The sequence below is a fragment of the Mauremys mutica genome, chromosome 1, assembly GCF_020497125.1.
Source record: "Mauremys mutica isolate MM-2020 ecotype Southern chromosome 1, ASM2049712v1, whole genome shotgun sequence".
Classification (NCBI taxonomy): domain Eukaryota; kingdom Metazoa; phylum Chordata; order Testudines; family Geoemydidae; genus Mauremys; species Mauremys mutica.
In genome coordinates this window covers 266,071,651-266,087,113 of record NC_059072.1, presented here as the reverse complement: position 1 = coordinate 266,087,113, position 15,463 = coordinate 266,071,651, and the positions used below count along the sequence as shown (strand labels likewise).

Genomic DNA, 15,463 nt, shown 5'->3' with positions numbered 1-15,463 from the left:
ATTTACTAAAATGCAGATTTTCAGTATACAAAACATATTTAAAAAAAACTTGTGAAAAATTTAGAAAATAAGTTTTAATTTTTTTTACCAACTCTAATCATTACTCTTTCTTACCGCCATCAGAGATTCCACAGACATATTTTCAACTCCAGGGCCAAAGTCAACTTTTGCAACATCAGTGCCTAAATTTATTACTTTGATTTGGGATTGCCCTTCTTTTGGGAAGTCTGGAAGAGTTTTCTTGGTGAAAAAGAGTGAAATAAATTAAACAGTAAGTAATAAATATAATATAATATAATTATTAATATAATATAATATAATCACAATGACCTTAGTACTTATGAAGAAAATTGACATTTGCACAACAAACACCTGTGACTAACACACATGGTGACAACATGTTTCCATATGCTTCCTCACCCTTTATACTAGAAAGCCTAAGAAAAGGAACTCCTTTTTTCTCAGCAAGACTTCCACAACCCCATACACCTCTTATCCATTTTCCTTCTGTTTGCTGTCAACATCAGGACCCTTCGGGACTCAGGGTACAGGCATCAGGGGCTCCAAGGCTTTCTCACAGTATACAACAGGCCATATTTCTGAATTCCCTTTCATCTTATCTTCTGTCCCATTTACAACAGGTAGTGACTAACCAGGGTGTAACCATAAGTGGGACCCTCCAGCAGGAAGGTATCTGACCCTCTGTGTTCAGGCCAAAGAGAGAAACAGGCTCCATTTTCACTTCCCAACCATTCTGACACGAAGAAGCCACCATATTAGTGGATAAAATGGCCTTTGTACCTGTGTGCACTGAGATTTGGTAGAGCCATATGCATTTTCATTTCTTTCCTACAAGTACTACCCTACCTAGCTTTTAATGTTATCCTCTTTTCCATTGTCTGCTCATATCACTACAAAAAATGCTCTCTGGCCTTTTTAATAAATTTCTATAGGTAGCTAATCATTTTGGGTGAAGTTCATCCCTGGGCACAAAGCCAGCATAGGGCTATTTAAGTCCCCCCCTCCTCTCAAAACAGGACATAAAGCAAGCACTATTTTCACCAGCTGAAGATCTAGCCATTTAATCTTATCTTTAACAAGCAATGTTGAAAGTAAAACTCAGTGTATTCCGATGGATTCATGCATTAAATCAACAGCATTTCACTCTTAATTTGTGACATCACATAGCTCTAGGGTTGTGTCACACTTACCCTCCACTCAAAACAAATAAAAAAGGTGAGATGTGCAAATGTATTCTTCAACAAAGCAAACAACCAAGTCTTCTGATTTTAAACTTTGAACTTCAATAAAAATTAAAAACCCATAACGAAGACAGATAAGCTGTTGAGGAACTCTTCTAGCTTATTAATTTTATCATAGATCACATTACATTCCATGACACATATATACCAATATGTGCCCTTCCCTTTATTTTTTATAAAAACACTCTTGGTTAATTCATATAGAAAGAAATGATTAATTGCCATGGTTTGGACCATTTGCACTCTCACCAAAATCTGTATAGTAATTAAAAAGCTAAATAGCAATATCATAATTTGGCTGTGTTCGGCTTAACTTACATCGATTTGCACTTGTACCAGTGCAGCAGCAACAAAAGCCAGAGATGCAAGAAACATACCAACTGTAATTTTCCTCAGGGGCCTAGTATAGCAACAAAAAACATGAATTGTAGGCGTAGTATTAATCCAAAAATTCAGCTGTGAGTTTCCATTTCATTATGGAGAACATTAAGATGACCACTGATAGTATATTATTACCCTGTGAGTACTGATATAGTTACAGAAAATACCACTTTAAGCCTTACATATCTCAGTGTTAGTTCCCAGTTACCCTTTAGGGAAATCTGACTCCTTGAAATGACATCACTAGTCTGTTTAATAATCTGTTGCTCAAGATCTATATGGCTCATTTCTATGATTAGCCATCATCTGAACAATTATTAGGTTTGCACAATTGACCTAAAACGTCTGATTTACTCAGAAAGGGAACTTAATCCATATAAGGCTGCAAAGAATAAAAAGAGCTATAGAAGTGCATAGTTATGGCCTGTACAAAAGGAAGATTACTTATTATGCATATACTACTATGTTAAAATCTGAAAAGTACTGAACTAAAAAAATTCAGAGAGAGATGGTTTTTAGGTCTAATGACATTTTAAGACATTATTAAATTTGGTACCATGGCAATAAAAGTCAGTCTAGGCAGCGGCAGCATGAGCGCTCCAAGCGCATGCCTGGGGTGGCAAGCCTTGGGGGGCGGCCTGCCGGTCCCTGCTAGGGTGGCACTCAGGCAGTCTTTGGCGGCATACCTCTGGGAGGTCTGCCAGTCCTGTGGATTCGGCGGCAGGTACACCGAATCTGCGGGACCAGCGGACCTCCCACAGGCAAGCCGTCAAATCCGCGGGACTGGGGACCTCCCGCAGGCAAGCCGCCGAAGGCTGCCTGACTGCCGTGTTTGGGGCGGCAAAAAAGCTAGAGCCGCCCCTAAGTCTAGGGCAGGGATCGGCAACTTTTGGCATGCGTGAAGCAGTGCGGGCCGAGGGATGTGCTGGCCGCCGCTTCCCAATGTCTCCATTGGCCTGGAGCGGCAAACCGCGGCCAGTGGGAGCCATGATCGGCTGAACCTGCCAAAGGCTGCCGATCCCTGGTCTAGGGCAAACTATCTATTTATGGCATCAAATGATGGCTGTGGAGGGCCCATGTTTGAAGGAGCCAAGTAAAATTTCCATTGCCAGTAAAGAACATAAAACATGTCTCTCTGATGTAATCAAAATCTTAGTGGGAAGAGGATGGGAGGGTCAGCAGGTTTGCAACAGGGGAAGTTCACATTCCCACAACAATTTTCATAAATGGATAAAAGCGAACTGTAATAAATGGGTCAGAAAAGAACAGTACACAGTCAGGAAATTTGATTTTTAAATTGCTCTTACTATTTCTTTATTTGATACTAAATTTATCAATAATGCCCATACATAAGTTGTGACTGTTTGTTGGGCACACTACACAGTTGTAGTACTAGAAACATGGGTTCTAGACTTACATAAAATCAATGAGGAAAACAAGAGAATCAGAGAAAAAAATCAGGAATATACTGTAAATACCCAAAACAGGGAACTAATTTGAAACCCCATAAAAATAAATTAATAAATTAAAAAATTCCAGTAACAAAATTCATGTAGCTTCTTTATAATGAATCACCCCTTCCTAAAACTCAGTTATGAGAGAGCATCTGGCTGAATTCTAGCCTAATTTTGTCTTCCTGCCACTGAGTCTTAACCTAGAATGACTCCTAAAAAATGGGAGATCCATTTTATAGTGTATAGAATTATCTAGATTTAGGGGGAAAGCTCTTTTTTCAATTGAGTTTACTCAAATCAAGCTAACTTAACACACTTGAAAACCCTATTAAGCCAGCTTGATTGAGCTAACTCAGTGGGAAAAACTACCCTTTTCCCTTAGTTGTTTCAGCCAATGAACCTTTTCCATCTTTCCAAACTGCATTCCTATCCATGCTGTATTGCTAGTAACAGATGATGCTACATGAAGGTATACATAGCAACACTCTCAACTAAAGCTGGTGAGGAAATGGTTTTTCTGTTCCATTAAGATTTTTGAGAGTTCAACAATTTTTCCTGTCTTGATTCTGGGCAAAAAGTTAAAATCTCAAAAATCGTCATGAACCAAAAAAACCAAATTTTTACCATTTTGGGTCAATCAAAATATTCTGTTTTGATAATTTTTGTTTTGATTTTGCCCTTCTTTTTTTTTTCAGTCTAAATAGTTTAAATTTTGAAAGTAGTCATTTTGAACCATAAAAATGAAATTTTTAACTTTGACACTCTATTTCCAAACTTTTTTTCTTAACATTTACTTGAGTCAGGAAATTTGTTGAACCTGACCCTACTTTGCTAACAGTTTAGGTTTCACTGAATTGGCATTTTTTGACAAAAAGGTGATTAATCAAAAAATTCCTGGCCAGCTCTACTCACAATGTAAAGTGCTGTCTAAGTTCCATCAGAAAGTATATCTGGCTTCTCCCATTCTGAGGCAAAAAGATACTCCCACAAGATAGGAGTAAGTATGTGTCTATTTTTTATAATAGAAAACAGAAAGAAAGAAGGAAGGAAGGAAAAAACCAAAGGTGAAATCCTAGTTCTCTTGAAGTCAATTGGATTTATGGCATTGACTTCAAGGGGGGCAGGATTTCATCTCCACTCTGTAGTTTGCCCCCTGCAGCTGGGTTCACCTTCTCTTTGTTCTTAGAGATGTATATAGGATTGCAACTAAGGGCACGGCTACACTTGCAGACGTAGAGCACTTTGAGTTAAACCAGCCTTCAGAGAGCGCAGCAGGGAAAGCACAGCAGTCTGTCCAGACTGACAGCTTCAAGCGCACTGGCATGGCCACATTTGCGGCACTTGCAACAGCATTGGGAGGGGTGCATTATGGGCAGCTATCCCAGCATGCAAATGACTGCAATGTGCTTTTCAAATAGGGGAGGTGGGGTGGAGTGTGACAGGGAGTGTGTTGTGTGTATGTGGGGGGAGAGAGAGTGGGTTTTTGGGGGGCTGAGAGCATGTCAGCATGCTGTCTTGTAAGTTCAGACAGCAGCAGACCCCCCCACCTCTCTCTTTCTCTCACACACAGCATTCCACAATAATGGTTGCTTTGTCTCAGAGCAGATAAGCATGCCGCCTGTCAGAAACGGAGTTTTGAAAGGGCATATCCGCATTCCTGCAGTGATTCAAAAACAATGACAAGAGTGGCCACTTGACTTAAAGGGATTATGGGACATTTCCGGAGGCCAATCAGAGCACAGTAATGCAACACCTCATTCACACTGATGCCAGGCATTGTAGACAAGGCGCAGCAAATGTTATTCCACTTGCCAAAGTGGGTTACCAGGAACCAGGGCCGGCTCCAGACCCCAGCGCGCCAAGCGCGTGCTTGGGGCGGCATGCCGCGGGGGGCACTCTGCCTGTCGCCGGGAGGGCGGCAGGCGGCTCCAGTGGACCTCCCGCAGCCGTGCTTGGGGCGGACCCTCCGCAGGCACGTCTGCAGGAGGTCCACTGGAGCCACGGGACCGGCGACCGCCAGCGTGCCCCCCACGGCGTGCCGCCGTGCTTGGGGCGGCGAAATTACTGGAGCCGCCCCTGCCAGGAATGCTCTAGCTGAGGAGTCAGAGCGCTCTATGTGCCTTGCCAGTGTGGACAGGTCAGGAATTAGGGCACCTGGGCCTACTTTAATGCGCTCTAACTCGCAAGTGTAGCCAAGCCCTGAGTGTTTCAGTAACATAAAATACTTTTTATATTAATTCATTATTAATAGTTCTACACCTTGTATTTCCTTATCTTAGTGAAAGCTTGCTCTGTCACAATATTATCAACACAGCACTTTAAGATAAATCATTAAAATACACCTAAATATTAAATCAGGCATATGAATTAACTTACGTGAAATTGAAGTGGCATTTTTTAATTAAAGGATAAACCACAGCGTCTACAATTGGGACCATAACAACAATCAGAATCGGGTTCACGGTCTGTTGAATGTAAAAATCCAGAAAAAGAAGTTAAGCACTTTCCAAAGACTTTTTTAAAATAGTGATTTAAAAAAAAGTCTTTGAGGAATATTTAAAAAATATCACAAATTTAGTTTCGTGTACCTGCATCTGGTCTGGCTGGATCTGAATAGCTCCCTAAGGAAAAGAAAAGGTAAATATATTTTAATATTAGAAGACTGACAAAATGCATAAGAACAAATGAAATGTCAATAATTCTTTAAAACTTAAAGTTAAAATAACCTACAAAGTTTCCATCCATTGTTGTGGCTTGTAATGTCCATCTTGATCCCTTAATAAAACAAAGTCATAATGAAATGCTACAATAAAGCAATCTGCTCTAGTTACTCCTGAATTTTTTTAGAAAGGGAAGAATAGAGTGGGTGGGGAATCAATAATAAAGGAAGAAAAAAACGTTCCTTAGGATAACTTCCTTCTCTGTCATTCTTTGACAAAGGTCTGAACCTGAACTACTAAAGGAAAATGTTGGACTTGCAATGGGGTCTTTGGAGGGTAGCTTTATGGCTGTCTTCCATAGTGTCTGCACTGGGGGAATCCTCCCCCAGACAGAACTGGGGCTTTTAGAGGCCTTTTATGCTGCTCCAGTCTTTTTTATCCAGCATATAAGAGCTGGAACCAGGATTAGGATTTTATCTTTAATATTTTTGCTGACATTGTGTCAACTTAGATTATTTTGTAATATATATATGTTTGAAATATTAATTGATCATACGCTTAAAACTTTACAAGAAGCAGCTAGTATATAATAGGAGAGAGAAATAAAATAACTTAATAGGTACAGTATATGAATAACTATGTAATTCATAAGTACCATTTTTCATTATCACCAGTTTAAATTCTGCCCACTGATTTCACAACATAATGACTGAATATAATTGTACATGTACTTGCAAAAAAATTACACTTTTTTTCTACCTTACCTGCTGATCAAAAAGTGCCCAGAACATGGGGAGAGGAATATACAGGAAAAGTACCCTCAAGACCATCTTAGTTTGTGTAATAAGTCGTTTCTATAGTGAAGAACAGTAAAAAAAAAAAAAAGTTGCTAAAAATAGGTAAATTCAACAAAACCACAAGTTTTTTATATATATAAAACATATATATATATATGTGTGTGTATATATCTATATACTAAGACTATTACTATTATTCATATTTTATTCATACTATTGCTATTCATATCATATTTTAATTCACATTAGAAACAAAGGTCCTGATCATGCAAGACTTAGACACATGCTAAACTTTACAGATTGTGAGTAGTACTTTAGACTTCAATGGAATTATTTACAGTCCTTTAAAGTTAAGCATATGTGTAAGTCTTTGCACTACTGGGGCCTAAATTAAAGTGAAGATAAGAACATAACATAAGAACATAAGAATGGCCATAGTGGGTCAGACCAAAGGTCCATCCAGCCCAGTATCCTGTCTACTGACAGTGGCCAATGCCAGGTGCCCCAGAGTGAGTGAACCTAACAGGTAATGATCAAGTAATCTCTCTCCTGCCGTCCATCACCACCCTCTGACAAACAGAGGCTAGGGACACCATTCCTTACCCATTCTGGTTAATAGCCATTAATGGACTTAACCTCCATGAATTTATCCAGTTCTCTTTTAAACCCTTTTATAGTCCTAGCCTTCACAACCTCCTCAGGCAAGGAGTTCCACAAGTTGACTGTGTGCTGTGTGAAGAAGAACTTCCTTTTATTTGTTTTAAACCTGCTGCCCATTAATTTCATTTGGTAATCCCTAGTTCTTATATTATGGGAACAAGTAAATAACTTTTCCTTATTCACTTTCTCCACATCACTCATGATTTTATATACCTCTATCATATCCCCCCTTAGTCTCCTCTTTTCCAAGCTGAAAAGTCCTAGCCTCTTTAACCTCTGCTCATATGGGACCCATTCCAAACCCCTAATTATTTTAATTGCCTTTCTCTGAACCTTTTCTAATGCCAGTATATCTTATTTGAGATGAGGAGACCACATCTGTACGAAGTATTCAAGATGTGGGCCTACCATGGATTTATATAAGGGCAATAAGATATTCTCCGTCTTATTCTCTATCCCCTTTTAATGATTCCTAACATCCTGTTTGCTTTTTTTACTGCTGCTGCACAGTGCGTGGTTGTCTTCAGAGAACTATCCACGATGACTCCAAGATCTTTTTCCTGATTAGTTGTAGCTAAATTAGCCCCATCATATTGTATGTATAGTTGGGATTATTTTTCCCAATGTGCATTACTTTACATTTATCCACATTAAATTTCATTTGCCATTTTGTTGCCCAATCACTTAGTTTTGTGAGATCTTTTTGAAGTTCTTCAGAGTCTGCTTTGGTCTTAACTATCTTGAGCATTTTAGTATCATCTGCAAACTTTGCCACCTCACTTTTTACTCCTTTCTCCAGATCATTTATGAATAAGTTGAATAGGATTGGTCCTAGGACTGACCCTTGGGGAACACCACTAGTTACCCCTCTCCATTCTGAAAATTTACCATTTATTCCTACTCTTTATTCCCTGTCTTTTAACGAACGGACAAAAACGGACAAAACGTGTGCAGGTGTGTGTGTGGAGAAAGGACAAGAGAGGTTATGTAAATAAAGTTCACTGTTACTCAGTAAGGTCTGTACATATATGTGATGGTTACATTGAACTAGACTTTGTTTTTGTTAGTTTGTGTTATTTTATCTCATTTCTGATAGATGATGTTTCAGAAACAAATTTTTAAGAGGGACTTGAACGATGAGGCGGTTTTGAGGAGCGTTTTCAATGAACGGGGGCTACATGGAAGATGTCATGTAGGCAGGAATCAGAGAGGAGACAGAAGGGAGGTTGAGATTTGTGTCACCATTGAAAAATCATCAGGGAGTGCAGAAGGCCACCTAAAAGGAGACATATAGATTGGGGGTGAATAGCTGTAGGGCTTTAAAAGCCATGACAAGGAGTTTGAACTCAGTATGGATTACCAATGAAGGGATGCAATATTATAATAAAGGACCTGTGCAAAGCAACACATTACTGCATTGACTACACATGATTCATATTTTCAAGCTTGTTTTCACAAGCATGGAGGCTAGGAACCTCAGCTGGTGTAAATTGTTATAGGTCATTGGTTTTGAGGGGCCTATGATAATTTCACCAACTGAGGATTTTTTTTTTAAATTAGGGTTGGAAGGGACCTCAGGAGGTCATCTAGTCCAACCCCCTGCTCAAAGCAGGACCAATTCCCAGACAGATTTTTTTTGCCCCAGATCCCTAAGTACAGGGCTGGCTCCAGGCACCAGCCCAGCAAGCAGGTGCTTGGGGCAGCCAACGGAGAAGTGCGGCACGTTCGGCTCTTCGTCGGCAATTTGGCAGTGGGTCCCTCGGTCCCTCTTGGAGCAAAAGACCAGCCACTGAATCGCGACTGAAGCGGTGGCGGTAGAGCTGATAGCGATCGTGGCTTTTATTTTTTTTTGCTGCTTGGGGTGGCAAAAACCCTGGAGGTGGCCCTCTCAAGGATTGAGCTCACAGCCTGGAGTTTAGCAAGCCAATGCTCAAACCACTGAGTTATCCCCCTGCTAAACCAGTGGCATAGCGAGGAACAGAACCTAGGTCTTCTAAGTCCTAGACCAGTACCCTATTCACTAGGCCACATTGACACTACTCCCCTTATATTTTTTTAATGTAAGCTTAGATTCTGGAGCACAATTCTGCAGCTAGGAGTGAATTCTCTGACAAATTTAATGACCATGGAGTCCATAGGGCATTGACTATAATCCTCATTAGTGTAATGTGCATTGTTTGCATGTGTTATCATATATATTGTGTGTTTTCATTCAAAGTGTATTTTGAAGCTGGATCGTTTATATCAAGGCCATAAAATCTACCCTGGAGATAAAATACTTGCTATCATATTGAAACTGCTACCAGGTAATTTTAAGTATTTGTTCTTAGAGAGAAATACATTTATGTTCAGCCCACTAGAGTTTCCTCAGTGAAATATGTGATCATGCACAAAGCCCTGATACCTGGAGGACAATCTGAAGCTACATTAAGCCATGATGGTAAACATCCTATCTTGCCAGAGCAGTAAGATCTAGCTAGAACACTAGCTTCTGATTACTGTAGACAGACACAGCATTAGCTCCCCTGGTATTTGGTATGGGGTTGCATAACTAGTGAACAAGGCAGGTGGAACAAAAAAGAAAAAAGGGAGGAAGGCATTATCTATCTATCCATGCACACGTGCTCATGCACACACAAATGATACTTACATCATACTTTTCACTAGCCCAGTCCAGCCAGTGTTCTCTTTTGGGGAACTGTTTTCTGCGATGCTGAAATCTGTTTTTGACAGCAAACTGTGAAAAGAACATTAATAAATTTGGATTAATTACACTGAATACCATTTAAACATGACGCAACAAATATTTGTAACTACAAGGTTAAAGTGACATAATAAGAGAAACTTTCTTTCAGATCAATTTATATTCTTTTAAATTTATTTTGATTATTATTATTAAAAGGTGAATGTTTCTAAGAAACTGTTTTAAACACTTAAAGGAAGTGTTCTGCTATATGTCTCATATGTCTTGGATTCAGGAAAACATTCCCAATATTAGAGGAAACCAAGCAATTCAGAAAAATAGGTAGTGCCTCTTAACACTGGGTGCTACTGGGAATTCTCTGAGGCCTTGTCTACACAGGTTTTTGCAGAGTACACTTTCAATGTTCAATAAAATAAGAAGATAGTTTCAGTTTTACACAGCAATTCTTCAGCATGGAATTACACTTTAAAGATAAATTTTGTTTACATGAAATATTAATATGTATTTTCTAATGAATTCCTCATGCCAACAACAAATATTATGTAGCTGTGCTAGAGTTACACTGGCAGACCTGTATGTGGGGAGCACAGGACTGGAATAACGGGGTTACTACAGGTCAGGATTGAAGGAACCTGCATTAAGCCCCACTGAAGTCTCTATCACAGTTGTATCCTGATCTTGCTTGAGGCCTCAAGGAACCATGATAATACAACTAACTAGCTACATAATAACAACTAACATTTACTGAAATTAAGAGACCTTAGCAGCTGGATTGTTAAAAAGTGGCTGATTTGAAATTAAGTCAACGCAGGAGAATTTAATATGTATGTGTGCGTGTGCGTGTGTGTGTGTGTGTGTATGTGTCATACAACTCATTAGGCTCAATTAAGAAAAACAAACAGAAATCAGAGTAAGTCTCAAAAACTCAGAATCTTCTTTTACACCAAAATATCAGATTAATTGTGACTGAAAAAACTGCAACATTATGATGGAATTTTAATCCTGACTGAAATGGAATAAAACAGTTTGCAAACTACAAAGTTTATGAATGTCATAAAAATTATCGATAAGTGATAAAGACCAACTCCATTTGAAAAGTCCAGCCACGCTTTTCCAGGTAGTCTGGCATTACTTACTCCAACGCATTTGGAAACCTCGAGCATTATATTGCCTTGAGGATGACCTTTCTTGTACATTTTGCTTCCAAGTATGAACACCACTACAATAAGTAAACAGAAAAACATTTCAGGATTGACTGAAACTAGAGGAAAATACTTTGGTATACAAAACATAATGACAAAGAGGTTAAAACAACCCAAGCCTGAGTGGGAAACAGCACTGTAAAGAGCAATAAAACAGTTATTAACATATTTTTCAATTAATTTTTAATCAATCCAATATACTTTATCAGACTTTTAAACAGATTTTTATGCAGTCCTTATTCAGGCAAACATCTGATGTCTTCAGTGAGTAGGCAGTTTGCTTGAGTAAGGACAAAAACAAAACAAAACAGATGGGGACCTTAGGTCTGGGCCTGCTGTATTTCCCTAATACAACCTATAATTAAAGATGTAATTTTGGAAGAGCAAGTTTATTGGATATTGCAGCTATTTTATCCTCTATGGAACTCTGAAAGGCTTCTTATAACAAAATAATTCCTTGGTCTTTGTACTGCAATGCTCATTGAACAGTGCAGCTGATAAAATGCAGTGGTTTTTCATAAGCAAGTAAATGGTTAGATACAGAAGGACAATGCAATATTTCACCAATGCATCTGCAGTTACTGTATTAATATATTTTGTATTCTGTGCTCATCTTAATCTTGAATATTTGATGACAGCTTTGAAAAACCTCCCTTATTTAAAGCTTTCACATTTATTTACTGCCCGTGAATGCTCCAAATAGTACCACATAAGCTAAAGCAAACTATGTCATGCAGAACATTTAGGGTTTATTTGAGGTTTTGTCATGAACACAGATAAGGGGCAGTATGTTCTTGTGCTGCCTCTGGAGCAGCTCTCATGGGAGTTCCCCCGCTGCTCCAGGAAGGGAATAAACTGCACCAGATCTATAGCAGGTACAGAGCAGGCTCCCTGACATGCTGGCACAGCAATGTACATTGTGGGGGGTGGAAACAAGGCTCTGCCCACTCACATCCACGTGCATGAAGAGGGATAGCAGCAAAGAATCCTGTGGCACCTTATAGACTAACAGAAGTTTTGCAGCATGAGCTTTCGTGGGTGAATACCGACTTATTCGGAAGCATCCGAAGAAGTGGGTATTCACCCACGAAAGCTCATGCTGCAAAACTTCTGTTAGTCTATAAGGTGCCACAGGATTCTTTGCTGCTTCTACAGAACCAGACTAACACGGCTACCCCTCTGATACATGAAGAGGGATGTAATAGCTCTGTGGATCTTGCTTCTCCTCTGGTGCAATCACCCATGATGTGGGTAGCTGGGGCAGGGGCATACGGGGACACATCTTGCACTCCCTTAAGCCCTAGCACTGCCATGCAGGCCAGGCCACAATTTGACCCTTAATAGTAAAACTATTTTTATTAGACAATTTCTCCTTAATTATCAGATTTTGATTTGACTGCTATTTCCAAAGCAAAGGTATCAAGCCTAACCCTTCATTTGTACCTCTAATATGAGAACTCTCTTACCCCCGATCAGGTTTTGGGATATTGTGAAGGAGTCAGGACTAGTAACCTGAGGAGATGTAGTCCATCAATTTTCTATTTTAATATTTCTGTCATAGTTTGAACCTTGTCCATAATACTATGTAACTCCTGATCAGTGGTACATAAATGTATATTTATATTTTACCTTTTTAGACTGCAGCAGTACACCCAAGCAATTACAATATATGGAGCTCTCTACCATGCAAATATATTTATCTGTATGGTGTTAATTGGCAATTATGCCAATGCTACATCAGGAATCCTGGATTATAAAGAACAAGGCAGCCTCTCCCTTTAACTCCACATTTCTAAGCAAATAGTCTTATTTCCCCTTCTCGTATAAAAAGTCGCCAATATAATAAAGAGAATTTATGCAATAAATAAAATGGAAAACTTGCAACATACTCAATGAAACAGCCATGAGTGCGGCAGGCACTCCAAAGGCCAGTGGGTAACACTGTTGCTTGGTGTGAATTCCACATTCTTCTCCTGAAGGAATTAAAAAGCGTTAGACAGAGTTTTGTATACTAGTGTCAGCTAGCATTGAAGCTATAAAATTTACCTAGGAGTATACTAGCCTGCTAGCAACTAATCTGTCTTGCTCTGACAGTTTAGTCAGCCTTCTAGTCAAACCATTAAATAAAGTCCTATCTTTCTTCTTTTGGTTGACTCTTTCTGTTCAAACCACAGAAGGAATTTTCAATGATATATCAGAAAAGAAGGGTCTCTCATATTTTTTCATATGCTCATCTGCCATCTATCCTAGGAAGGATAGCAAATTGTGTTGACTAATAATAAAATGACAGCAATGAACTGGAATAGAATGCCAGAAATTGAAAGGTCCAAGTCTGAGCTACATTTATTTGGGATCATTTGTATAATTCTCTCGTGGCTTTGCTATTCTTGAGAAAGCAGCCATTCCAAAGTCATGCCAATAAAATCTATAATCCATCATACAGCGCAACACATACTCCACTTACAGATGTATGTGTGTACATGTGTGTATAGTCACTACACTATGTAATCAGAGTTAAACATAGAAAGAAAGGACAGAAAAACAAGTATATTTAATCATGTACAGTTTATTAAGGAATGAACCCAGATACTGATGATTTAGCATTTGTTTTACATTTAGCAGGACGTCACTTCCATTAAAGAAAAATCAATGAGACCTTTATAATTAGAACACATAAAAACTTCCATTTTGATAGTAGTAAAATTTTGACTTAATTTGTTGTATATTTTAGGTGTGTATGGGTCTATATATTATGTATATGTGCAGGGGCGGCTCTAGACATTTTGCTGCCCCAAGCACGGCGGCATGCTGTGGGGGGCGCTCTGCTGGTCCCGCGGCTCCGGTGGACCTCCCGCAGGCGTGCCTGCGGAGGGTCCGCTGGTCCCGCGGCTCCACCTAAGCCACGGGACCAGCGGACCCTCCGCAGGCACGCCTGCTGGAGGTCCATCGGAGCCCTGCCTGCCGCCCTCCCGACGACCAGCAGAGCGCCCCCTACAGCATGCTGCCCCAAGCACACGCTAGGCGTGCTGGGGCCTGGAGCCGCCACTGTATATGTGCATCTTCTGTAATACCCTTAAGCCTCTGAATAAAAAGCTCCCTTTCTTCTTTCCCTCTTCCCCCCACAAAATAGAGAAATCTAATGATATTATTTTCCTCTCCTTTTTTGATGATTTTAGTGGTGATTTAAAAGATGCTGTGTTAAATATCACTGTAGAACAAAGCCTTCTTTGAGCTACAAGAGTCACAGCAGCAGTGCTGGCTTCCCCATCTTCCTATCAGGTGTGAAAGTAGTGCAGTCTCCATGGTCATTCAATTTTTAGCCTCTCTGAGACTGCCAAGAAAGATGCCCATTAGCATCAACTATGACAGTGAGGTTTTGTAATATTGATATTTCTATATTAGAAATAAGCTGAAACTATATGTCTCATAAGCCATCAGATGGTAATGACTTCTGGGTGGACTCCAAGTAGTTGCCTAAAACTAAAATACCCTTATCCAGTACTAATCCAATAAGTGATCCAGCCCGCTGCCTTACTCTTTTTTGCTATGCTGTTTAACCAGTTTGTAGACAACAACAGTGCAAGTTTACCTCTGAGAATTGGAGTGATTATAGTAGAGAGGAGACTTCCGGCATTAACAGACAAATAAAATAGAGAGAAGAATCTATTTCTTTGTTTTTCCTGCAGTGAGAGTAAGAAAATAAATTTTAAAAGAACTATTTAGAATATGGTTAGTCAGTATTATGTTGATCAGACTCTGCTGGCCTAAATTACAATGTAAGATTGGAGTCTGCCCAATATTTAGTACTGATGACACAGTGTCTGTATTTGTAGAGAACACTGTAGTAGGATCTAGCTCTTCTTTTGGACACCCAATACCAGAGCAATGGGCACCACCTGAAGATGTATATCTATTATTATTAAAAAATGAAATATGAGTCCAACTATGTTTGAAAAATATTGTTACCTGTTCTTCTTCAAACTGATCTCCACCAAATGCTGCTACACAGGGCTTGATTCCGCCAGTACCAAAAGCAATTAAGATCAGGCCAATCATAGACAGACCACTAGGGAAGGGAGAAAATGTCACTCAGTTTACTTTAGTATAGGTAAAGGAACATCACACAAGGAAAAATGCCCATGCTTGCTAATAGCAACAGCATTAAACAAAGGAATTCTTAACTGTGTCCTAACATTAAAAAATGTCATTGACAGATTTCTGGTCTATATATGCCACTGAGGTGGCTTGAAGGAAATGCAACGGGCTGGAGAAGAATTATCCCCGTGCAGGAACAGCATAGGGCTGAGTTAAGCAGCCCTACTCTGCCCCGATTAGATGCACCA

At 39.5% G+C, this 15,463-nt stretch overlaps 1 protein-coding gene and 1 long non-coding RNA gene across 8 annotated transcripts in view; one reads left to right on the top strand and one right to left on the bottom strand.

Moving 5' to 3' along the window:
• The window catches only part of SLC15A1 (solute carrier family 15 member 1), a 52,104-nt gene that overhangs the window by 17,757 nt on the left and 18,884 nt on the right, over positions 1 to 15,463 (bottom strand). Inside the window, exons 6-16 of the mRNA XM_045009199.1 lie at positions 15,087 to 15,186; positions 14,710 to 14,800; positions 13,010 to 13,093; positions 11,055 to 11,137; positions 9,865 to 9,951; positions 6,522 to 6,611; positions 5,828 to 5,872; positions 5,686 to 5,718; positions 5,474 to 5,562; positions 1,581 to 1,662; positions 115 to 240 (exon numbers count right to left, since the gene is read on the bottom strand). Coding sequence (XP_044865134.1) covers positions 115 to 240; positions 1,581 to 1,662; positions 5,474 to 5,562; positions 5,686 to 5,718; positions 5,828 to 5,872; positions 6,522 to 6,611; positions 9,865 to 9,951; positions 11,055 to 11,137; positions 13,010 to 13,093; positions 14,710 to 14,800; positions 15,087 to 15,186 — 910 coding nt within the window. The remainder of the gene's footprint in view (positions 1 to 114; positions 241 to 1,580; positions 1,663 to 5,473; positions 5,563 to 5,685; positions 5,719 to 5,827; positions 5,873 to 6,521; positions 6,612 to 9,864; positions 9,952 to 11,054; positions 11,138 to 13,009; positions 13,094 to 14,709; positions 14,801 to 15,086; positions 15,187 to 15,463) is intronic.
• The window catches only part of LOC123366096, a 59,459-nt gene that overhangs the window by 29,278 nt on the left and 14,718 nt on the right, over positions 1 to 15,463 (top strand). For all 7 annotated transcript variants that reach the window (XR_006577920.1, XR_006577917.1, XR_006577930.1 and 4 more), the window contains 2 exons: positions 124 to 271; positions 9,433 to 9,520. This is a non-coding gene — a long non-coding RNA (uncharacterized LOC123366096). The remainder of the gene's footprint in view (positions 1 to 123; positions 272 to 9,432; positions 9,521 to 15,463) is intronic.